Consider the following 26558-nt stretch of genomic DNA (forward strand, 5'->3'; position numbering starts at 1 on the left):
TATTCCCAGATAAGGTCATTGATAAACTCACTGTTCTGGCAGACTCCAACTCAAGCTGCAGTTCTTTGGCTTTGTTGTCCGCCTCAGCTTGAATCGCGCCTTTCTGCAACTCGGCCTCCTCTAGTGCAAGAGATGCCTGCTGCTCTCTTTCCTGTGCCGAGTGCAACAGTTCTTCTCGACACTGCTCCTTCAGTAAATAAAAAGTATTTGCATCTCAGCACACGCCTACATTTAAATAGATCGTAATTGCAGCAGTTAACACAAACTGATGTCACTGGTTAGCAAAGACACGAAGGACATACCACAGCCTGTTTGATCTGGGCACTCAGTTCCTGCTCTTTGTTTGCTAAAGCTTCTGCGTGTAACCGCTCAATTTCTGCTATCCTATCCTCGGAAGACTTCTGAAAGAAACATCATGGCAAAATATTCACCTCTTCAAGCCAGAGTTATTAACTTGAAAGAGCCATAAAATATACAATTGCTCTCATGAAATAAAACCAAATTCTAGCATTCGCCACTCTCAAGCAAAACTTTCTTCCCTGTTGCTCAAACAGCTTAGGAAGTATACATTATTTAATGTTTCAAGTGATGAGACACAATTATACATTCCCAAAAGTTGGGGAAGGGCAATTTGACATTGTCCAATTTACCTAACCTGCATGTTTTGGGCATGTGGGAGGAAACCGGTGTACACACAGTAACTCCACACAGTAAGGCCAACTGACCTATACATGGGGTTCGAACCAGGGACCTTCTTGCTGTGAGGCTACAATGCAACCCACTGAGCCACCAGCCAAAATTACAGAGAGCAAAGAAGCTGTTATTGAAGTCTTGGGCAGAAGCAACTATATAGGGCTAGACAAGCTTGGTTACTCTTTTTACGTGTATAGATATTAGACAATCATTCAAGGTCATCTACATAAAGGTACACCTGTACAAACAGACTAATGAAATTGTAAAGGTCAGAGAGGGGACGTTAAAGAGCCATGTAAAAATAAATGATGACATTGAAACATTTAAACTGGCTTAAAAAGAAGGAAATTACATGTAAATAAAAAGCATATGGCCCCTTAATGCCAACTGCTTTCAATCTTTTCTAGGGAATCTTGTAGTACATAATTTAGTACTGAATAGATTTCATTCATACTATTATTTTTAATCTCTTCTATGAATTACTGGTAAGCCAAACACCTGGCTAATGCAAACTAAGACATACTGCAAGTGTCTCTATAATGGGTTGCATTATGGGTCTGATGAAAAAAACAGAATCAATTTTCTTAGCCCAAACCGAATCTTTACCTCACCACGCGGTTATAAATGTGGTATAAATTTTGTACATTTTGATTTACAATTGTTGTATATTTAATGTATCATACAGAAATGCACAGAGGTGGAACTCATAAGTGTGTTGATACATAAAAAAAAGAGCCTGCATGGGAACTTTGCAGTCACAAAAGTTCAAACTCTCACGAAGACAATTCTCTGGATGAATGTGACACTGTAAGTGGATTAATAGCTTTTCCAGGCACAACATTTTAACAGTTCAAGCACGCTGAGGACAGAGCATAGGAAACGTACCAAAATGCAAAGAAAAATTGCTTAAACCCCCTATAACTGCATTCTTGATCCAAGTGTTTTAAATTACCAAATCCCCTCAAGGCCTTCATGTGTATAACAGGATGTTGCTCTCAAACAATGCTGATGTTGAGAAGTTACACCTGTAAATACAGCTGATAAATCTCAAGCATGCACAGTAATGGATTGGATGATTTTATATCAGTAACACACATTCTGTGTCCTCCAGAACATCTTAATACATTACAATTTTAATGGGAAATGTCATATTTGTTTAATTTTCACTTAATCCACTTAAAATGTTTGTAAAGCTTTTTGGACGAAGTAAAGCAGCTATTTTTACTCTCTCTCTCTGACCTTTAGGCTATGTTTACATGACAACAATAAAGTGAAAAACTGAAAACTTTTTCCTTTGGGTTCATGAAAAATTTCACGTACACACAACAACACTATTACTTGGATCCGCAAAGACACCTAAATCAGCTATATTAGGTATTCCACGCCAGAAGATGGCGATATTACTTTCTAAAGAAACAATACAAGCCTCAGCAGATGATGGTGATTTACTTCTAATGTGCCTGGGGTACTTATAACACTAATCCCAGGTATCTTGGGAGGATGGGCAATAATAACAATTTTTATTCCATTTTCAAAATCCAAACAAGACAGAGCAAAATGTCACGTAGTGTCCAGATCAACAAGGATGTATACTTTTGTTCTATGGTAAGTCGGAGGAACAATGCTTTTATCTGTGCTAACGTCACCTAAACTTATTTAATCGCAATCATTATGTACTAAAACAGCCTCTGCCTCTGGTAAGTTAAGTTAGATAGATTGCTTGTCCTAAAGTTCAGTGCCTCTCCATATTAAACTGGTTAAATGTGAATAAATTTAATCTTACCCTGCAGTACATGAACAGGGTTAATCCTGATGTCATCTGCGATCGTGACGACCGTGAAATAAGGCTTCACCCTCTTGCATTGTAATATGTAAACCCTCTCTTCCAATTGAATCTTGTTTCCCATCATATTTTATATTAAAGTCTTTATAGTAATATCCCTTTGTGTCACTTGAATGCTCCTCAATGAGAGGTGGTCCAAAATATATCAAAAACATCCTGCAGGGTTCCCACAACTTACTTAACTTCAAATTCAAGGACGTTTCAAGGACTTTCCAGGTCCAATACCCTTAAATTCAAGACTAAATGTGGGGACACATTTCAAGTGAGAGCAAGGTTACATTGTGTTACCTTTTAAGATACATTGTTACAGTTCCCTTTCGAGGGAACTCGCGCTGCGTCACTGCGGTGACACTTTAGGGACGCCTCCAGGGGTAAGTGCGTCTGAATGTGTATATCGAATTCAACCAATGGTGAGGCTTAACGACAAAAACAGGGTGACGCGGGAGCCAGGAAGTATATTGCTATCTGAAATATTGCCAAAGACGGCGTTACAGGGATGCAGGAAGTATGACAAGAGAGACGCAGTGTCTCGTTCCCTTCTCAGGGAACAACAGTTACATACGTAACCCGAGACGTTTTCATGTGTCAAACACAACTACGCAAAAAAGCATTTTGGTATGAATCAACATTCGCATACAGAAGATTTATGCATTTAAAGCGAACAATTTAGCATGTGTGCTTAAAAGGCTAAACATTTTATGATATTATCCTACACTACACAAGGAATATCGATTTTTTTATTATTATTTTCCCCAGATTCACAACTTTCAAGGATTTCAAGGACCCATAGGAACCCGGTCCTGTGGCAAAGTGTTCAAACTGACTGCTCCCATTGTAAACCTGCTAGCAACCTTTTGTTTGTCCGAGTTCAAAGTGGTAACTAAGGGGGGCGGGGCTTAGCGATAGGTTATTTGTAATTGTACTCTTGTTAAAACAATCAATGTGGCATATGTACCTTCATAATGGTGACCACTTCCTGTTTGACCCTGGTGAGCTCCTGTTGTAGATTCTTTCTCTCCTCCTCACTGGCCTGCTCCACCTGCTTCATCTGCTCCTCCATGTTTACCTGTAGTTGACGACGTGCCTCCTCCGCCCGCTGGGCCACACCCAGAGCTCGCTCAAGCTCCTCAAACGCTAAAGACACATCAGAGACGAAGCTCAAAATTAGCACAAAACAGATCCTGAGAGCAAGGAGCATAGGAGACAGAGGCGTCTGGATTACCTGCTTTCTCCGACTTCTCCTTCTGTTCCTGTAGCTCATCTTTCTGCGTGATGGTCTGCTGGAGTCTGGAGCGCAGCTGAGCGACCTCCTCTTCCTTCATCTCCAGGGTCTCATGCATCTGACGCTTGGTTTCAGCAATAACCATGCCCTTTAATATCATAACGTTAGTGAGCATTAGAGGGTGAGTTTACTTAAGGTGGTTATGTCCTCAAACCACAACCACAAATTTGTCAGACAGTTGTTTGCTAAAGACTTTCAACATGTGAGTGTGAAAAGAAAAAGTGTAAGGCTCTGCTTAATAAATGTACTAATGTCGGTCCAATTTTAACACACAATGAAATATGTTTTGTCAGTTTTAACCACAAAATACACTGAAATATTTTAGTGCATGTGTGGTCATAACATTTACTCCAGCAGTTTCCTGTCCATTCACAGTTGGTCTTTCAATCTAAGAGGGCATCTCTAATCATTTCTGACGTATGTTTTTGCTCTTTCACATTCCATACAGTGACCCAAGAGGTGATCTATCCTGCAGCATGAATGTCAAAGGCTAACCACAACAAGACTGAGTTGATCTGAATTCAGTAGCAGTCAGAGTGCTTTACATTTTACACAAAACAGGACCCTACTTATAGACTACTAAACCAGCACACCATCTGATATTAAAATTCTGCATTGCAAAAACTTGCTTTGGTGGATAAATGAATTTGACAGGGTGAATCACAGGTCAGCAGGTACTTTATTTTTAGAAAAGTTTATGCAATGTATTGGTTAGTGTATGTAAATGATGCACACAATTTAAATCCAAGACTTACCGTCCTTGTGGAAATCGAATCATCAGACATTTATCTCTTATGTCTAGGGCTGCACGATTATTGCAAAAATCATAATTGTAGATCAATCACCTTGTAATTGTGACTATTATTGACGATTAATATATGTTACTTTGAAGTTTTGAAATGTTTTATAACTTTCTGTGAGTTATGTTTAAATGTTATGTTAAAAATACAAAACGAATGGCTAAAGGACACTTTATCAATTTTAAAATCTATATAAGTATTTGGTGCCAAAACATACTGCCGAAACGCACAGCTGTAATTGAGGCTTTTGTTTTTTTTTCGATTAATTGTGCTGCCCTACATATGTCTTAAGTTATTTTTAGTATAAATGTAAAATACAATTTCATGTCGGTAACACTGCAAAAAATGACTTTATTCTTAAATACTTCAAGAAAAATTCAAGAAAAATTTTCTTACACCATTGGCAGACATTTTTGCTTGTTTTAAGCAAGTGACGTAACTTCTTGTTGGTGTTTGAAGTGTTGTCAAACAAAACGTAGCGTAGCTATCTCCTACCCCTCCCTTTCGTGCTTTCTAAACGAGTCATGAACGCGCCCAACCCCCACTTCCAAATCCTTCTTGTCGTTTATTGGCTGGAATGCGTGTGTTATGTTACCTGATGGTAGGTTTGACCACTTTGTTTTTGTTGCTGTTAGTGGAGCCTGGGCTGTCTACAGAGATCGCATGTTTTACAGTGTGTTCAGGGAACAGGTTCGCTTAGAGCCTCTAAATTGTATATTTTATGTCTATAAACTAGACTTATTTTCATAGGTCATTTTGCTCATCAAGAAAAAACATCTTGATTTAAAGAGACCCTCCACTTTTTTGAAAATATGCTATTTTTTTTGGAAACCATTCAGCTGATCTCCGGGTCTGGCTGTTCCACTTTTAGCATAGCTTAGCATAATCCATTGAGTCCGATTAGACCATTAGCATTGCGCTCAAAAATAACCAAAGAGTTTTGATATTTTTCCTATTTCCTATTAACTACTTCTGTAGTTACATCGTGTACTAAGACTGACAGAAAATTAAAAGTTGCGATTTTCTAGACCGATATGGCTAGGAACTATACTCTCATTCTGACGTAATAATTAAGGACTTTGTTGCTGTAACATGGCTGCAGCAGGCGCAATGATGTTAAGCAATGCTCGAAAATAGTCCCCTGCTATTGAAAGTAACCAAGAGGAAGGAATGAGAGTATAGGTCCTAGCCATATCAGCCTAGAAAATCGCAACTTTTAATTCTCCGTTGGTCTTAGTACACAAAGTAACTACAGAAGAGACAAGTTTTTAATAGGAAAAATCGAGAACTCTTTGGTTATTTTTGATGTGATGCTAATGGTCTAATCAGATTCAATGGATTTTGCTGAGCTATGCTAAAAATGGTACAGGCAGACCTCGGAGATCAGCTGAATGGATTTCAAAATGGTAAAATCGAATGTTTAACTCTAGGAGAGTTGGAAAATGAGCATATTTTCAAAAAAAGTGCAGTGTCCCTTAATAATTTTTAGATATTTGTACAGAAAACAGATTAAAGATACTAAGTAAGAAAGTCTTTGCAGTGAAGAAATGGCCAAATAGGGTTGTGCTGATAGACAGTGTTAACTGGAGAATGATAATACACAGACGTATGCCATGACAAAATTTGGCTTGTTTGACCATTATGCATGTTATTAATGTGGCACAGTTATAGTTTTACATTCCAAATTTCTGCACAACCTGCATTTGAGACAATGCTGCGCATTTACATGCCTTTTCTCATCTGAGAGAGCTTTGTTGCATGCAATGGTTGTTAGTGTTTATTCACACATAAGTTATTTAAGCACAGGCGGGGGTAAATGATACGCTTGGATTACTGATGGCGATTTGCAGCAACAGTTTCCTCTCTTTAAGAAGGTTTCGAAAAAGTAACTGTGTTGTCTGCTGCAAAGGACACAGATGGAGTGCTGGTTGTGGCCACACGTGTATTATTAGCCATGCTTGGCATTAAAATAAATTTACACAGTGGCTTATTATAAATATTTAAGCAAATAAATAAGTAAACTATTGTCAAATAGGACGATCTGACTATGGAAATGATCACCCAACATAATAACCAATCAATTACTTCAAAACACTTGCCATTGGCATAAATGAAAAAATGTTTTGACCCTGTTATATCCCTATTAGGGGTGTCCTCGACTAAGGATTTACATATTCGAATCAGAATTGTCGAATCTTTCCATAGTCGACCGATAGTCGAATCATCTATGTGTGTGTGCATGGGTTGGGAGGGGGCCAGACCAGGTACAAATTGGTAACTTTTATTTTCTTTCACAAGCAGCACACATAAACAACTTTCTGATAAAGTGACCAAAACTGTCTTTCAAGTAATAAACGAAGACAAAACTGACGATGCATTTATATATATATATATATATATATATATATATATATATATATATATATATATATATATATATATATATATATATATATATATATATATATATATAATAAGGTCAAATGTAAGGCAACATTTGTTTAATTATTCCTCATAACATTTTAAAGCCACGATCTACAGAACATCACACAAAAATACATTTTAATAACTAAACCTAAAAAAAAATAACAAAGGTGATCCTGCCTTGGAAACTCCGGCTACAATTAAGTGTTTTTATTTAATTTGGAGATAGCGCGTCAAAGCAGTCATGACCACAAAAAAACCCGACAAATGAGAAATGACAAATAATTTGTGATTGTGACTGTAAATGATAAAAACTAATCTTTATATACAATTCATTAAATGTTAATTTATAACAAGAAAAACACTGAAATTAATGATTTTATAGACACTACGTGTTATTATTTAGCACAGAAATACCCGCTTGCTTGCTTTGACTTTGATCATCTCTGTATTAACTTTAGATACAGAAAGACCGTATGATATTATTTATTTCAGGAATCTCTTTGCTATCATTTGAAATTGAAAGTGAACACCGACCGACCATATTATTAAATCACAAGAAAGACATTCGTGTCAGGCAGAAATAGGTTCGGTGCAGATACTAGTTTCCGTTTCATCACCGAAAAAAAAAAAAACGGCTTACCTGTTTTGACAAGATAACCACTATGTTTTAAATACATTTTAAAAACTTATACTCGTCGAAAAACATCCGGTTTTTAATGTTTAGTTTGATGAACTCCTAAATATGAGACGCAGAGCACCTGGCCAGCACGCAATAGCGCAACATCGATACAACGAAAAGCTATCCAAAATGTACATTCTTAAATTAGATCAGAATTTACTTTTATAATAAATAATTTTTTTTAAATAAAATAAGGTCAGAAGTTACAAAGTGCAGAACAAATATGCAAAATGCCTCAAGTGCACGGAAACAAAACGCAAGCCAAATAGTTAAATCAGATAACCCAAAGTGATTTATAAATAAAATAAAATATAGAAATTATTAAAAGAACGAAAGGCATAATATAATTTGCCAGCTTTGTCTTTTAAATGTAGAAACAAAGAGGCAATGGTTTATTAAAAACCTCTTATGGACGTGTAGCCCGGTCACAGGGGTTGTTGGATTTATTAACGCATTTTAAAAATATTTATTGAAAGCTGCTACTTCACATATTATTTGCAGCATTATCATAATATGCTGTATATTAATATATTGTGAGAAAGCTGTTATATGTGAAATCAGATAATGTGTGCACCCATACGGCCAAAATTTAATGATCCTCATTTCATAACACATCTGCGACGATTCGACTGTGAGATTGGTAGTCGAATCAGGCTTCTCCTATCGATGCATCGAATCTTCGACTATTCGGGGTCACCCCTAATCCCTATATAAAATAATAATACAAACAAAGCAATCTGCTCTGACCTTTTAGCCGTGACAAAGTAAGCAGCCTAAAGGAAATTCAAACTCGAATCCTTTTTAAAAGCCTTTCTGGGATAATTTATCTTTTACTATGAGGTCCTGTGGAAGGAGAAATCTTCCATTTGTGCTGGCTTATTAACAGCTCTGCGGCAGTCACTCAGCATAGTTGAACTCAAACAGGGAGTAAAATGAAGTGTGTCCTGTTACAATATCTCACCTTGTCCTGCTCCAGCTGCTCAATGAGGTTTTTGGCATCCCCCAGCTGTGTGATCAGCTTGGTTTTCTCTGTAGTGTAAAGTTCCTAATAAACACACACATATACACATTTTCATACATCACTTTATGACAATTCAGCCAACTTGTCTAGACAACCTGGACAAGCAACTGAGTATCTAAGAAGCGTACTGACCAGCTGGAAATGAAATTCAAAAATTTTGACTTCCAGAATGTGGAAAAAAGTCCAACTGAGTGTCAAGGGAAAAGATTTTTAAAAATTCTTTCATATCCAGCTAGCCTGGCTACATCACACATTTTACAGTATCAGCGTATCCGACTGAATGGATTATTAATCAAGTGGCGTATCTGCCAAGCACAAAATATGCTTCAGTTGGACAACCATAAAGTTTTCAGAGTAACAAAAAGAACATGAATGCCACGTTACAAAAATCAGTGCAGTGTTGTAAGGATGCACCGATTTAAAATTTCTGTGCCGATACAATATTCGATTGCTGAGAACGACATCTACCGATACTGATAGATACCAATAGTTTTGCTTTTCCCTCCTTGTTTCAGGATATAATCTGACCTGATCATTGGCTGTTTTTAAACAAACCGATATTCGATAGCGATTATATGCAGATATATCGGTGCATCCTTAGTTTAAAGCCATCAGATAATAGCTGATAAACGCACAACTGTAATATTCAACTGAGGTCTTCATTTGCCAATTTGCAAACCTCTTGGCACCGTAAACAGCTTATAAAAAATTTTTTTTGCTGGAAAATAAGTTTATTTTGATTACTATCAATATGTGAAATGTTACTAAAACCTAATAATACTAATACAAAAAAAATGCATTTGTATGTTCTAACCCATGATGCTGGATTCACACCAAACGCGGTAGAAACGGCCTATTCGTGCTTAGTTGGACGCTTGAACACTTTGAGTTACTTGCTTCATTCGCGCATGAAAGCCGTGAGTGAAATTCCAGTAAATCGTCATGGGAGGGGCTTCTGCGACTTTGCTCGCTTCCTGTAATCACGTCACTACTACAGCAAGCTCCTGATTGGTTAACGAGGCGCGATTTTCCACCAAAGTTCAGACTTTCAACTTGCGTGCTTCCCGCGGCAACGCTCAATTCGCACCATGAGGCGGATTCGCGTCTATCGTGCTGCGCTGAATGCCTCGTTCGCACCGCGAGACCTCCAGACGTCCCTTAACATGTCTTTACATTGACTTAACATTGAAATCATTCACGCAGATGCTCTATTCGCATTTGGTGTGAACGCAGCATAAGAGCTATAGAGAAAAGATTATGTAATGTGCTATAATGATAATGCTGGTGTTTAATAAAACTATTTGGTAAAAAATTAAGCAAATATTGAGCTAACCTGTCAAGTGCAACAGTGTTTCTCATTGCGTGGGTTGTGAGCCTCCTGCAGCCCCAAGCATTTGTGGCTTGCATGGCAGTAAATAATATGGTAAAATGATCATGCAGTCATGCGCTTTTTCTGTTTTTCTGCTACGAATGCTAGAAAACCATACCCATATATCAAGAAACATTAGGGCTGCACAATTATGGACAAAATCATAATCGCGATTATTTAGTGACATGCATTACTTTAGCCTTTATATTAAGCATCAAAGTGTCAAAACAAGTGACACTTTGTATATAAAGTGTCAAAGCAGTGGTGCCTTTAGAAGTGCCTTACAAAGACATCGGATTTATATTTTTATTGAACAAAAATAGTTTAACCTCGATTTCTTTGTTTTTTTTGTAATTGTTTAAAATCAAATATCGAAAAATCGAAAATAAAAAACTATTTATTACACAGTCTCAAGACACAATATGACATTAAAATACCGTGAGATCAGACTGCTTGTTATGTTTTCGAATTGCGGTACAGTGATGTCACACGCTATTTGGTCTGTGTAGCATCGGATGAAATTAAGATCAAGGCATTAAGGTAACTTGAGAAACCATCTTGTCTTAGTTACAACTTTGACTGGTAAATGATAAAGACTGATTCCCCCTTTTGTATTTAATGCATTGCATGTTGTATGTTAAGGGATGACACATTGAAAGGCAAACATAACTGTATGTATTACTTGAGTCTCTATCTCCTATCCTAGTTTTCATTAGAAGATAATTATGTGTAGTATCTAAGATCTTTCACTACACTATACAGCCGCATTGCGGTCACTGCACTTCCGGTTCCTCTGTACAATCTGACACAGGACTAGGTGGGTAAAAAAGCTGCAGATCCCAGGATTTAGCACTAAAAATAAAGCCCTTTTCACACAGACATTCCAGAAAATACATGGAAAATGCACCCTGGATTTTTCCGGGATCGTTTGATTTTTGTTCATTCACACTGCCAATGATTTGCCGGAATCTGCAAGGTCCCGGAAAGACATGTGACACGTGTGATATGCAAAGCAGTATATGAGTGAAATAAATGCAGTCAAAATGGAAAGTTCTCAGCTCTTACAGTGCATAAGATATGAGATCAAAGTCCAGATAGTGTGGTTTACACTCACAGGCTTTGCAGATAAAACGGCACGATTAAAAAGGTGTTAGAAATAGCACCTCAAACAAACTTGAAAGTTCCCCTTAAGATAAAAATGATTAAACGCACACATGCAAATCGCATTTCCGACTGAATATAGGCCAATACACACAGAGACGCACACACATACACGGATAAAGCAGTCATCATCAATATTTTGGCATTTGATTATGCGCTCAGTTTGTGAGCGTGATGCACATCAGTGACTTTACATCTCTTGTTCACTTGTGCTCTCTGCTGAGAAAATTTCTTTGTGAGACTACAAAAATGACTAAACTGGCTAAAGAAAGTCCAAATACATGGCTAATCGTAGGTTTGGTGTGTTCCTAGCTTTAGCATCAAGGTAGAAGGTTTATCATGGGCGAACAATGTAAGAATCAAGCTTTATATGATTGAAAGCCTAGAATGTTTAACGTAAATCTGAAATGATTTAGTGGTCTGGCAAACCAAAAACCTCTACCAGAGGTCACGGCACCTGGGCTCAGCTGGTGTGGTTTAGTTTCGAGCGAGTGTGACAGTAGTTACGGATGGGCTGTAATGCGTGTCAGCGTGAATCGGGGAGGGGTGGGCTGTTAACCTCTGCTCTGTCTGTCCCTGCTGTGAGCAGTTCCCACACACAGCACACGTGCTTCATATCCACAGGATATACAGTACAGCGATCCACCCTGAACCCATTCAACAAAGATACAAAACACGCCCAACACACATGACGCTCATATAACTGGGGCACATATGACAGGGCCATTTGCAATAATGCATACACACACAACAGCCCCATCTTACTTAGTAGACAGACCGTGTGAAGTGTTTTGCTCAGAAACAAAATGATGAAGGCCTACAGGGATCAAATCTGCTACCTATCAGGTTACATCTCATTTAATACACACAAATAAATAAATAACAGGCAAACACAGATAAACAAATCAGTGCTGTTGCACCCTTTAGCTGAGTCAACAAAGTGTTGTGATTTATCACGCCAATGTGCAAACCATCGACCCAATCGATTTAAAATAATTACTTCTATACAAGTATAAATTTGCACCTAAAGTCATGAACAGCATTACCTTCCCAAATAAAAACAGCTCTGGTAATTCCAGCCAATCTGAAACTTGGCAAACCCAAACTGATATCTCGTGTGAGATGTACTGTAATGTGTGTGAAGTGTTTATGTACCTTTACTTTCTCAAGCTCCTGCAGTCTCTCCTGCAGCTGCTGCTGTAAAACCTCATTTTCACTGCCCAGCTGTGCCGTTCGCTCTTTACTGGCGCGAATCATATCTTTACATCTTTGCAGAAGACTCTCCTGCCTCTTTATTCGCTTTTGAAGAGCCTCAACATTAACATCGCTGCTGCCTGGCTCGCTGCTGCCCTCTGCTGGTGTACACACAGATACACAAATTATGCATTTAACAGATGGATTTATCCAAAGTGGCTTACAGTGTACTCGAGGCAAAACATTTAATCAAACCCACAAACTTTGCACTGTTAATGCAGTACTCTACATGTTGAGCTATAAGCTTAGTTAAATGAGTTAAAGGATTACTCCACTTTTATCAAAACAATTCTGATAATGTACTCACCCCCATAGATATGTACAAAGGCTAGATGTCTTACGGTAGAGTCTCTAACGTCATCACCTGGCGGCCATCTTACCTCAGACAGCTCGCTCACTCGTAGCATTGAGTTTAATGGTCCAGGTACTTTTAAATGACAATAACTTGCTCAATTTTCTACCACTTTTTAAACGATTTAGTTTTTTACAAACGTTATTAACGTGGGTATAATTCTGGATGCTTTAACAAGTTTCATGAATTTGTTATTTATTTTTAGTATAAGTATGCAGTGTCATAGGTACATCTTTGACATTTATAACAAAACAAACCGTTTGAAAATCGGTAGAAAATTAAGCAAGTTATGGTCATTTAAAAGTACCTGCATCGTTAAAACTCAATGCTACGAGTGAGCGACCGAGTGAGTGTTACCGAGTTACCACAGTAAGATGGCCGACAAAATGCCGACGTTCCACTCAGTTGGCCAGCAGCGCGGGCGAGACATCTAGCCTTTATACATATCTATGCTCACCCCCATGTCAACCGAGATGTTTATGTCTGTCATTGTTCAGTCGAAAAGAAATTAAGTTTTTTGAGGAAAACATTCCAGGATTTTTCTCCATGTCGTGGACTTCAACGGATGCAGTTTCAATGCAGCTTCAAAGGGCTTTAAACAAGCACAACCGAGGCATAAGGGTCTTATCTAACAAAACAATCGTCATTCAGTCCTTCAAAAAAACACAATAATGCGATTGCATAATTCAATGCATAATCAGCCAAAGTCTGCATATTTATGCTGGGGGGGGGCATTTTTTAAATACGCCGCACTTTCGGCGTATAAACTGCAGATTTCTGATCGCAAAATATGCAGGGCTTGCATGATTTCATGATCCCCGAATTTTCTATGCATATTTATCTTAGCAGAAAGTTGAAAAATTTTGCATTTACTTCACACATGAGCAGCCATGTCCCCTGTTGTCATGGGAATGTTAGAAAGTGACGTAATTACACAACGTGAAAATCATTGAAAAGCTGCAAAAAGTTTTAGCAAGTTCACGCAGTTTTTGCAAGTTCCCGCAATTTCATAGCATAAAATTGCATAAATATCCCGCATAGGGATGCTCATTTCGGTTAATTTTCCCAACCGCCACTCATTATCCAAGTATTAACCGTTAACTTGATAAAATTATAATATTAAATTGGCATTAAATAAAAAATAAAATAGTTGTGTATGTGACCCGTTAAAAAAAAAAACGTTTATTTTAACGTGCAAACCACAGCATAAAGAACAGATCAACAACAGAACCTGGATTCAAATAAAACAGCATTTCTGAAAGTGACAAAAGAGAAAAAATAATATAATAAAAAACAAAATAGGCCTACACTAAATATTATTTTAACTTAAATCATTAGCAAATTAAGAGGACAAAAGGTAAACTGAATCTGTTTGAAAAACTGCTTTTTTTCCTGCCAGACCAAGTTTTTTCGTAAAATAAAAATAGCAGGCTTAACTCAACCCACACCTTTTCTAGGTTTTATTTAAAAAAGTAACATACCGGTATCTACATGATGTGGGGTTAGTCTGGAGCGCAGCCTGTTGACAGTCAGACCCATGGCAGAAAACACCCTCCCCGATGGCACAGATGTCCCGGTAATACACAAATAACGTCTCGCTAGAGTGGCCAGCTTCGGGAAGGGCCTTTCATTCGCTTTTCACCAGTCAAGAGGATTAATATCGAGGCAGGATCATCTCTCACATAGATGTCAACCTGCTTCTGGACAATCAGCGGCTTGTCGTGGGGTGCTGTAGTCACCTCCAAGGAGCAACATCATGGCGTTGCTTTGGCCACGTTCTTTATCTCTTTATCTTTATCTCTATTTCAATAATATGTTTTGCTTTTGCGGCTTTTCTCCATTTGGCCCAAAAAATATTTCTGTAGGCAGTCATGTGTGGTTGTGCGTGTCGACGCGCCCCTTGAGTTTACGAATATAGGCTATAAATAGTATTAATATGATAGTATCTTTTAACCATGCAGAAGAAAAAAAGAAAAAATTTTTTTTTTACCTGTATACCATTTAAATGATAGTATAAATCGGTCAAAATTTTTATTTTCGATTAACGGTTAAATGGTCAATATGAGCATCCCTAATCCCACATATTCCATCGCATTTTTTAAGAAAATTTGCCGCAAGAACGAGGATTTTTGCCCGCAACTATCACAAAAAAACTGGGCACTGAGCATTTTTGCAAAAAAAAATAAAAATAAAATTAGTACTTTTTAACCACAACTACTTTTCTTGCATTAGCCTTGTGATGCACCAGTGTGACCTTGCGTATTGCGTAATCTCGTCGAAAGGTTACACATGATGTATGCAAAAATACCGTTCCAGTGTTAACCAATGTGGAGAAGGAGAACGTTTTGAAGTTGTTGTATGTGGAATGATACTAATTAATTTTCAGTTTATTGTTTAAAATAGATTGCAAGTGTGAGTTTCACAGATGTAACGTGTGACCTTGCGTAATATGAAAGATCACGCTGGCACATCACATGGCTAGTGCAAGACGAGAAGTTGTGGTTTGTAAAAATGACGAATGTTTCACTAGGTAAGATCTTTATGCCTCGGTTGGGATCTTTGAATCTGCAACCATTGAGGTCCACTATATGGACAAAAATCCTGGAATGTGGTCCTTAAAAAACTTGATTTCTTTTCAACTGAACAAATGGTGAGTAAATTAAGGATTTCTTTTATAAAAGTGCAGTAATACTTTAAACATTGACCACGTTTACATGCACCCTCATAAGGTGATTATATTAGGATTTGGGCAATATTGTGATTATGCTTTACCTCATATAAACACGATACTTTGATAAAAATAATACGATTAAGCTCATAATCGCAGCAAGTATAATCGTATTAAAACAGGTAGCGTATGCCATGTTTAATCGCAGTATGAAGCCATGTAAACACTTTAATTGCATCTATACCTGAAGTGAACTGAAGTGCGTGATTAATGTACAGTCTTGTTCAAAATAATAGCAGTACAATGTGACTAACCAGAATAATCAAGGTTTTTAGTATATTTTTTATTGCTACGTGGCAAACAAGTTACCAGTAGGTTCAGTAGATTCTCAGAAAACAAACAAGACCCAGCATTCATGATATGCACGCTCTTAAGGCTGTGCAATTGGGCAATTAGTTGAAAGGGGTGTGTTCAAAAAAATAGCAGTGTCTACCTTTGACTCAAAACTATTTTGTACAAACATTTTTTTTTCTGGGATTTAGCAATCCTGTGAATCACTAAACTAATATTTAGTTGTATGACCACAGTTTTTTAAAACTGCTTGACATCTGTGTGGCATGGAGTCAACCAACTTGTGGCACCTCTCAGCTGTTATTCCACTCCATGATTCTTTAACAACATTCCACAATTCATTCACATTTCTTGGTTTTGCTTCAGAAACAGCATTTTTGATATCACCCCACAAGTTCTCAATTGGATTAAGGTCTGGAGATTGGGCTGGCCACTCCATAACATTAATTTTGTTGGTTTGGAACCAAGACTTTGCCCGTTTACTAGTGTGTTTTGGGTCATTGTCTTGTTGAAACAACCATTTCAAGGGCATGTCCTCTTCAGCATAGGGCAACATGACCTCTTCAAGTATTTTAACATATGCAAACTGATCCATGATCCCTAGTATGCGATAAATAGGCCCAACACCATAGTAGGAGAAACATGCCCATATCATGATGCTTGCACCTCCATGCTTCACTGTCTTCACTGTGTACTGTGGCTTGAATTCAGAGTTTGGGGGTCGTCTCACAAACTGCCTGTGGCCCTTGGACCCAAAAAGAACAATTTTACTCTCATCAGTCCACAAAATGTTCCTCCATTTCTCTTTAGGCCAGTTGATGTGTTCTTTGGCAAATTGTAACCTCTTCTGCACATGCCTTTTTTTTAACAGAGGGACTTTGCGGGGGATTCTTGAAAATAGATTAGCTTCACACAGACGTCTTCTAACTGTCACAGTACTTACAGGTAACTCCAGACTGTCTTTGATCATCCTGGAGGTGATCATTGGCTGAGCCTTTGCCATTCTGGTTATTCTTCTATCCATTTTGATGATTGTCTTCCGTTTTCTTCCACGTCTCTCTGGTTTTGCTCTCCATTTTAAGGCATTGGAGATCATTTTAGGTGAACAGCCTATCATTTTTTGCACCTCTTTATAGGTTTTCCCCTCTCCAATCAACTTTTTAATCAAAGTACGCTGTTCTTCTGAACAATGTCTTGAACGACCCATTTTCCTCAGCTTTCAAATGCATGTTCAACAAGTGTTGGCTTCATCCTTAAATAGGGGCCACCTGATTCACACCTGTTTCTTCACAAAATTGATTTCTCAGTGATTGAATGCCACACTGCTATTTTTTTGAACACACCCCTTTCAACTAATTCAACTAATTGCCCAATTGCACAGCCTTAAGAGCGTGCATATCATGAATGCTGGGTCTCATTTGTTTTCTGAGAATCTACTGAACCTACTGGTAACTTGTTTGCCACGTAGCAATAAAAATATACTAAAAACCTTGATTATTCTGGTTAGTCACATTGTACTGCTATTATTTTGAACAAGACTGTACATGTAAATGTAGTTATTGTCACCGAATACATAAAAGTTGCTCATGACCTACTACAGCTCAAGTGAGAGTATTGTGTTTTACCAATTTACACATTTAACACTTTTTTGGTGTAGATTATTAGTAGTTATGTTGAAAAGAAATTTGTGGAGGCACAAACCAGTGTTCAGTGTCGAGCCTTCATCTTTCGTGGGGCTCTGAAGGTCAGATGGTGCATCGACTGCATCTGTGGATGTAGAGGTCTCAAGTTCTGTTGAGACAACACCACCAGACGCCTGAAGACGTTTCTTCAGAAGAGACACCTGAAAATAAACAGTTTCAGTATCACACTAGCAAATAACTCTGACAAACACAATCCACAGCACATTTACTGTACCTGTGTCTGAAGCACAGTGATCATCTGATCTTTCTCCTCTAGAGCGGCATCAAACTCCTCCTGCAGGTGTTTCTTAGCCTGCTGGTCCATCTGAAGCTCCTGATCAGATTCAGACCGACCATTAGAGACACCAGTATTTTAACATTAGTCAAAAACACCACAGTGTTGGACGACAAAATAGTATTTGACATCAGACATAGACACTAGAGTATCAGAGTATTTAAGACTTTTAGGCGACCCTGTGATTTTTACTACACATGACAAAACACCAATGATTTTATTCTGCATATCATTTCTAATGAAACTTCTCTTAACAATGTCTAAAACAAAGACGTCTCTACATATCTCCTGTGTAATTTATTATTAAAGGGGTCATGACATGAGGAATCAATTTTGCTTTGATCTATTGATATATAACAGGTTTTGGTACCATTAATACATCCTGCAAGTTTCGCAGTTTAAAACGTCATCCTTACCAATAACGAAAGCATTTATGTAATCGTTCTCCGTAAAAAAAACCGAGTGAAAAATGGATGGATTAGTGACGTACATACAGACATATTAATTTTCATATGACCTGCCTGCTCCAGATCTGCAGCCTCCCCCTTCTCTGACCCAGAGAAAACACAGCACATCATCTTATCGTTGGCTCTGCCCACTGGCGTTCAGGGACTGAACTTTAGTCAGGGATCTGAAGGAGTAGTTGTTTACAATCATGATAAGATTGTAATAAAAATAAGATTGTGATGTCAGAGAAATTTTCAGGGTTCCCACACCTTAGTTAACTTCAAATTTAAGGACCTTTCAAGGAATTTCCAGGTCCAATACCCTCAAATTCCAGGACTAAATGTGGGGATACATTTCAGGTGAGAGCAAGGTTACATCGTGTTACCTTTTAAGATACATTGTTACAGCTCCCTTTCACGGGGAACTGGCGCTGCGTCACTGCAGTGACACTTTGGGGACGCCTCCAGGGGTAAGTGCGTCTGAATGTGTATATCAAATTCAACCAATGCTTAACAACAAAGACACGGTAATGCGGGAGCCAGAAAGGATATCGCTATCTGAAATATTGCCAAAGATGGCATTACAGGGATGCAGGAAGTATGGCAAAGGAGGCGCAGCTTCTCGTTTCCTTCTCAGGGAACAACAGTTACATATGTAACCTGAAAAGTTTTCATGTGTCAAACACAACTATGCAAAAAAGCATTTTGGTATGAATCAACATTCGCATACAGAAGATATAATCATTTAAAGCGAGCAGTTTAGCACGTGTGCTTAAAAAGTCTAGAATTTTTATGATATTATCCTAAACTACACAGGAAATAATATGGATTTTTTTTTTCAGAAAACTTGCATAAAATAGATTTAAGCATTTTCAATGACTTGTATCTATGTTGGTATATTTTCAAAAACTTTACAGGGCCTTGAATTATTTCCCCCAGATTCACAAACTTTCAACTCTCAAGGATTTCAAGGACCCGTGGGAATATTGTGCATCTTTGTAGGACTTGTATAGGACCCTGAACTCAAAGAGAAATGTATTATTTTTTTAACGAATACACTGTCGTATCAGCGCTAACTTGTGCGCATATTGTTTTGGACTAAACAAAAATCCAGCAAACTGTAAGTAATGCATTTTATTTAAATTCTATTTTGCAACCTGTTTATTCCACATATCCCACTATATATACATTTTTTATCTGTGCTTATAGTTGCACAATGTGCTTACAAAGACCTTTTGAGAAGCTGTATTTGTAGTAAAATTGCATAGTAGCTGCAGAATGTAGGATCAATGTGAAGACGCGTTGATGCGGGTCTGGAGGTCTCGCGGCGCGAATGAGGGGTTTAGCGCAGCAGACGCGATTATGCCTCATTCGTGCATCTAGTTCAAGCGAATGGTGCGAATTGAGCGTTGCCACGGAAAACTCGCAAGTTGAAAAATTTTAACTTTGGCGGAAAAATGCGCCACGTTAACCAATCAGGAGCTTGCTCTAGTAGTGACGTGATTACAGAAATCGAGCGGAGTCGCAGAAGCCCCTCCCATGAATGTCTCGATAAGAATTTCACGTGAGAATCAAGTGAGTAAACCCAAAATGTTCAAGGGGCAAACTAGACACGGTACACACAAATTTGACGCCTCAAACGCGGCTGGTTAAAGCCGCCGTTAAAGGGGAAACACACAAATCAGACGGTTTCAATCAGAGGATGAAAAAGGGTCATAAATACATTACATTTGTATGTTTTTCGGCAAAAGAAAATTGAGTAATATTATACGTACACCTCAGAGAACATTATAAAATAACAAAAAAGAAACATGTCATGACCCCTTTAAATAGTCTAACGTTAAATGATAGACTCAGTATACATCAGCATATGATAGCACATGAGCCATCTGTCCTCCTGGAATGAAGAAAGAAGTTTAGGTGTTGTTATGCATCATTCTGAATGTTTAATACTGAAGTTTAATATTAGAGTAAACTAAAATTAAACTTCCTGGCTAGGAAACTGGGGTGGTTTCCTAGCCAGGATTAAGCCCAAGTTATTTTAGGATATTTAAGCAGTTTTTCCAAACATACCTTACAAATAAACATTACTGGTGTGCATCCTGATACAAAACAATGCCACTGATATATTTTAAGCAGTTTTTTAGTTAAGACAATGATTAAGCCCTGTCCAGAAAACCACACCTCTGTTTAGTTAAATACCTGACCCTATATATGAGCAACAAAAACTTTGATGCTAAACAATAACATTGGTCTTAGTGTTTAGTAAATAACAAGTCCAGACCCATATTATTTCCTGAATATTTGTCACATCACACTATGGAAACCAATGCATAGCAAATGCTCTTTCTGATGTCCGTGTAGAGTAAAATGTAATAGAGGCATTAGAGGTTAAAATACATTGACGGTTGATTGTCCAATGAAGAATTAAAGGTGAACAGAAGCAGAAGATATTGAGAAAGCAGCGATACCTCTCTAAGTTCTCCTATTCTTCTCAAAGCTTTATCTTGACTCTGACTTAGGATGGCCTGAGAGACACAAATCAATGAGACAGAAATGCATGAAGTACTATTATCACTTTCATACTTGGAAGAGAAATACAGTGGCTTATTAAAGAAAAAAAACATACAGAAAATTTCCCTGGAGCAGCAGGGAAACTGAAGTAATTTATTCTGCAACACGGACAGAATGGAAAATTACCTGCGTTTTCTCTTTATCACGCTGTGTTGTTCTGTATGCTGTGACCAACTGAGAAAGAAAGAAAACAAGAAACATTATATATAGTATATAAAGCTCAGACATTCTGAAATATATTAAAACCGACTGATCAAAGTCTGTGTTTTGCAATAATAATCACCCCCATTAACACCTTTTATGAAATGAAAATTTTTGTTTTTCCATGTCTATTAACCTTGAGGTCATCTAAATGCAAGCGCTTTTCTTAAAGTGGCCAAAACAAACTAACAGCTTACAAAACTGCTCATCAAGCCATTTCATGGGAGATTAGAAGTAGTCAGCCAAAACAAACTACCTACACCTGATATTATAGTGACTCAAATGTATTATGGTGGTCTGGAAAATCAGATCACATTGCATCTCTGTTGGCCTCCATTATATCTGATAACCTAAGTACACATTTACAGGTTTACATTATATATATAAGTAAATGATGATGTGTGTTTAGTATGCACAGAAAGTGGACGGCTAATAAACTCATGTTGAACCAAACAGATCTGTTCAAATAATCACTTATCAAAAGATCATAAGATCAAAGCCATTTCACATGCATGGATTTTCTGTCAAGTTCACTGATCTATAACTTTTGCCATCATCTCAGGACAGATTCTCAAAGCAAGAATTACACAAACTGTAATGCAGATTTAAATTTCTCTAATATTTTAAAGCAGATTATTAATCTAAAATTCAGTAGATATTACATACAAAACAAGACAGATGTGCATTTAGTGATCGGCTGGTGGAATATGGCACTAGCAACGTCAAGGTCAGGGGTTCGAATCACAGGGTATGCATAGAAAAACACTCCTTCCATTAAAGCTGCAAGAATTTTGGGGTAAATGGCATTGCTTTTTTGCACAATATTTCGATATGGGAAAACATAGGATGGTCTCACCACATAATTTAAAAAAAGCTTTTTTGTAAAATTTTTGTAGGGCACTGCATCATAATGGAAAATAAAAAGTTGTTTCGACTTGTGCCTTGATTTCTTAAAGCTCTGGGATGACAACTTGATGAGTGCAACCATTTCTCACATTTTGTCATGTGCAAACAGAGCCAGCGTGTCAACAATGTCCAGCAATTAACTTAAACAAAATTTTAAAGCCCCTGTGTAACCAAGAAGCCATAAATCAGAATAAATTACATCATATCGGACAGTGTAATGCTAGTTTAGACTGATACATGTTACACTATTTTTTGATTAATCTTTTTTTTACGTGGTAGATTCAAAGTCGATTCTCAAAGGCCACGAATCGATTTTTTTTTCATAAAATCAGAAAAAATCCAAGGTGAAGAAGGCTATCTGTACCGCTACTCGAGGGTTGCTGCCCACCCTCTTTTTTGCCTTGCGCGATGTTACCAAGGAGCGAAAGGCAAGCCTGTCATTCATTCATTCAGTGCTTAAATGGTGGTTTCAGGTGCTTTATAGACGTTGATGCCACCTTCACATAAAAAGTCAGAGGTATGGAAGCAGTGGCGTAGCGTCAGGGCATGCAGGGTATTCACGTGCAAATGGGCCCGGGCCAATAGGGGGCCCGGCCCTGGGCCCCCCAGCTTTTAATTAAAAAAAAAATTTCAATTTAATTTTTATTTGTGGCAGCGATAAATATATTTTTTATGCATATCATGTGTAGTGATTTCTTATTTCTCCGAAATGTCTAATTTCTCCGTCATTTCTTGTTTGCGTTTATTTTATTTTTTTTGCACTCCGCGGCTGCCGTAGACTTCTACGCCATCATTTTTTCTACATGACACAAAAAAAAAAGAAAACACAGTGTTAGAAGTTACTATAGCGGCTATCTACATGAAGATTAAGGATGGACAAATATAAACATAAAAGTGGGGCCTCAAAGAGAAAAGAGAAGGCGGAGAAGTTAGTCATGAGTCAAAAACTATCCAAAACATTTTGTTTTTCTTTATTTAAATCTACCCTTTAAAGTAAAAAAGTAAAGTAAAAATATTTGAATACCTTATTAAAAGTATATGTCGTTAACAGACCTGCGCGCCACAGTTAACAGTGCCAACGGGCAAGGCAGGGGGGGGGCTTTGGCTTAAGGGCTTAAAAGATTGTACTTTTTTTTGCATATGGGCCCGGGACTCACTTGCTACGCCACTGTATGGAAGACTTTTAGATTTCGCATGCAAGAAATTACGATAGTGTTGTGGCTTTTAATTTATTTTTATAAATTACCCACTTGTAAACTTCCATTCACTGTTCTTATTTATAAATATAGTATTTGTATTAGGGATGCACCGATAGGAATTTTTTGGGCCGATACAGATTTAAACAGACAACTTCTGGCCGATACCGATATTAAACACTTGTATACAATACTATACAGTTGGTCTATTAGCTAGTTTATTTCTGCATCAAATTATTTTTACCTGAACACGGATAGGATCTAATTAACATTCAACTGACCAACATAATAAGAGAGGCACAAATTAAACTAAAACAAATATAATAAGACAACATGACAACCTTCAAAGGTGGTTTTTGCTATTCAGCATTTATTTTATTAACAACATTAACTAATTTGTTTTACATCTAATGGATTTCTTTATGCAGTTAATTAATAAACAATCGGTATCTTCCTTTCTCGTGCTATTGCTGATATGCCGATGGTTTCAAATTCATAAAACATTGGCCGATAAATATCGGCGGCCGATACATCGGTGCATCACTAATTTGTATTAAATCTATATTCATTGTGTTTAATTGAGAATCAAGTATAAGAATCGGAATCGAATCGAGAATCGAATTGATAGCTTGCGAATTGATCTGGAACATCTGAATCGATACCCAGCCCTATGTTACACTACATATTCTGTAATGGGATTATTGCGAATACACATATTGATGTTACAGCAATATATTGTGCAGCCCTTCCTCTCATCAAAGCAGAAGTATCATGATTGTAGCACATCAGAACTGAATTAGTAAGTAAGCACCAGTACACAGCAAAATCACCAGTGTTAAATTTTCAGGGATGGTGTTAAATACACAGTGTTGATGTTGTTTTAACACTATCTGGTAATAAAATAACACTGCCATTGCTAGGCCAGTGTTATATTCACGACAGTGTCGGTGTAAAACAAGGGTGTTATCAGATTTCACTCTGAGCGGTGTAAATCAAGCCACGCCTCCACTAAACATATCCTGTCAGGGATTTTACCGCCATTTTCTTTCACAGGAGGACTGAAGAGATCAGGTAAATCAGTCTCATAATATTCACATGGTTTAGCTAAATTAAACTGTTATTTCTCTGTCTGACTCTACGCAGCCATATCCCAAAAAACCTAAATAAGATATTTTTCCCATTTTATTTACCCTTTGTTCGTTATTTGGTTCAGTTTAATCAGAGCTACCTTGTGTTACGTTGTTCCCTGTTAGTTTAGTATAAAGTTAAACTGCTAGCTAAAAGTTTAAAACCAAGAAGGATAATTTTAACAGGAGATATGAACGAAAGAATTGAACCATGATAAAACGCGACATGCACTACAAATGAAATTAAGTTAAATGAAAGCTCGTTTATTCACCATATGATGCTCGTAATGAGGTAATCATATAGGCTAGATACCGTGAGTTAACGAGGTCGTTTACATGCACGTGAGTGCACGGATATCGGTTAATTATTCAAATTACTGAAAAACACGGAGAAAACCGCAACCGCATCGTCATGTGTTTTTCTAAGATGTATGCAAACAGGGGAAATATCGCCAAACCAACAATTAATTTGACCAAAACCTCACAATATATCATCATTTGTATGCACAGATTGGATGCATTGTGTGTTGTAAGCTTTTCGTGGCGCTAGAGACAGATGCAAATGGCAAATACATACGAAAGTGTAAAACGTGTATGGCAAACATTTGTTTTTTTCTGTCATTATAGATGCTAGTTTGGTGAAAGTTCACACTGAGTGCTTCAAATCATTCAGAAGAGATGCTGTTTTTAGGGCAGTTTATTAAAGAAGACCTGACATGGATGACTTCCAATGAGAAACGACTGCTAATACTTATATAAATTCATTACAGAAGGTAAGTTTATATATTTATACATATAAATCATTTTATTTGACATAACTGAACAGTTAACCAATCTTTTTAGTATATGTAGTTTTGTACATATTATGGTTATTAATCTGGCAATAAAGTCACATGACCTGCTGCCAACTTTAATAAAGATATTATCTTCTCATACATCGTTTTGCTATTGATGTCATATTAAATAGCAATCAAATTGATTACTATTTTGAAAATGTATAAATGAAGATTCATATTGTCTTGAGTGCTGTTTTTAATATAAAAAAAATGTTGAGTTTTCAAAGTCTTTATTGTCATTTTTTTGTGATAGGACCCTACCAGACTATATTTGAATACGGCATACCCATGAATTCTGGAACTGTTATTCCTTAACCCAGTTTGGAGGATAAGAGCTTACCAACTAGTTATGTGAGTACACACAGTAGTACTGTACACTGTCTCTAACATGATTTATTATACTGAGATGATTTTGATTCAAATAACGGTTAAAACTGCACCCTTTTTGGTATTTTCTTGACTCTTTTTGTCTTTGAAAATCTGCAGAAATATGCTGAGGTGATGTATTGCAAAATAGCCAACATACAACAATTAAAAGATAATTGCAGACTACATCCTGATGAAGATATGGATGACCCTCTGTCTGGTCAACAGGAGTTTAAATATGGTAAGTGTACATGGGTTTGATACTTTTACGGTTTTAAAAAGTTTAACTGTATACTCATGGTGTTTAAATTCTGTTTTGCTAGGACGGGACAGTTATGTGGCAGCTCTTCCCTGGCTCATTCACCTCTTGCCTTTCATTTGTGAAAGGAAGAAAGAAGAAAGAGGGTCAATGTGCAACTGAAGCTACTGATTGTACGGTGTAAGTTTTTTAGTATTTTGTTCTAGTTATTTATTCAGCAGTTAGTTTGCTTGCATTGTTCACCCCATGTAAATGCATACAAGTTCATAAATACACATCAAATACATTCATCAAATACACTCTTTTAAACACTTAGGTGATGAGCATCAATCCATGCTTTGAGGTGGATGAATCAGCACAGCCCTGCCTGCACTGGGTTGGGAACAGAAGTTGCATCCAGAATTTTTGCATCATTCTGGACCAAAAAGCCATTCCCTCCATGATGAAGACCACTGATGCAGCCTTCCACTACATCATGAGTAAAACAACTACAGAACTAAATACCAGGTTGGAACGTATTTAAGAAAAATGAAACGTCTTTTGAATTGAAATGTCTGTTTTGTTATGGAAAAATCTTTAGTATTGTGAAGGATAAGCATTTGCCAGTAAGGTAATTGCAGTGTTATTTTAATGTTCAAGTTTTGAGTAGGGTGGCTAATTTTTTTTAAACTCTCATTTGATTTATTAAAGACCTTATAATAAGTGTTTTTCATGTCACTGCGCTGTGGTATAAGATAACATCATTATTCCATACTGTATTCTGTTTCTAA

At 37.3% G+C, this 26558-nt stretch overlaps 1 protein-coding gene and 1 long non-coding RNA gene across 11 annotated transcripts in view; one reads left to right on the top strand and one right to left on the bottom strand.

Moving 5' to 3' along the window:
- Positions 1–26558, bottom strand: part of golga4 (golgin A4) — a 62964-nt gene that overhangs the window by 22428 nt on the left and 13978 nt on the right. For 6 of the 9 annotated variants that reach the window (XM_065296194.1, XM_065296192.1, XM_065296188.1 and 3 more), the window contains 10 exons: positions 21024–21071; positions 20795–20851; positions 17818–17916; positions 17602–17743; positions 12431–12630; positions 8686–8769; positions 3759–3906; positions 3492–3670; positions 303–401; positions 32–187 (listed from right to left, as the gene is read on the bottom strand). In XM_065296194.1, coding sequence (XP_065152266.1) covers positions 32–187; positions 303–401; positions 3492–3670; positions 3759–3906; positions 8686–8769; positions 12431–12630; positions 17602–17743; positions 17818–17916; positions 20795–20851; positions 21024–21071 — 1212 coding nt within the window. The remainder of the gene's footprint in view (positions 1–31; positions 188–302; positions 402–3491; positions 3671–3758; positions 3907–8685; positions 8770–12430; positions 12631–17601; positions 17744–17817; positions 17917–20794; positions 20852–21023; positions 21072–26558) is intronic. The other 3 variants (XM_065296195.1, XM_065296189.1, XM_065296190.1) reach the window with 2 other exon arrangements.
- Positions 24013–26382, top strand: LOC135787537 (uncharacterized). 2 transcript variants are annotated; one of them, XR_010547093.2, is made up of 6 exons: positions 24013–24271; positions 24955–25100; positions 25417–25514; positions 25650–25770; positions 25853–25968; positions 26105–26382. It is a non-coding gene; the product is annotated as an uncharacterized lncRNA (long non-coding RNA). The 2 variants fall into 2 exon arrangements; XR_012335565.1 differs by lacking the exon at positions 24013–24271 and adding an exon at positions 24308–24856.

The sequence above is a fragment of the Paramisgurnus dabryanus genome, chromosome 20, assembly GCF_030506205.2.
Source record: "Paramisgurnus dabryanus chromosome 20, PD_genome_1.1, whole genome shotgun sequence".
In the NCBI taxonomy this organism is placed as follows: domain Eukaryota; kingdom Metazoa; phylum Chordata; class Actinopteri; order Cypriniformes; family Cobitidae; genus Paramisgurnus; species Paramisgurnus dabryanus.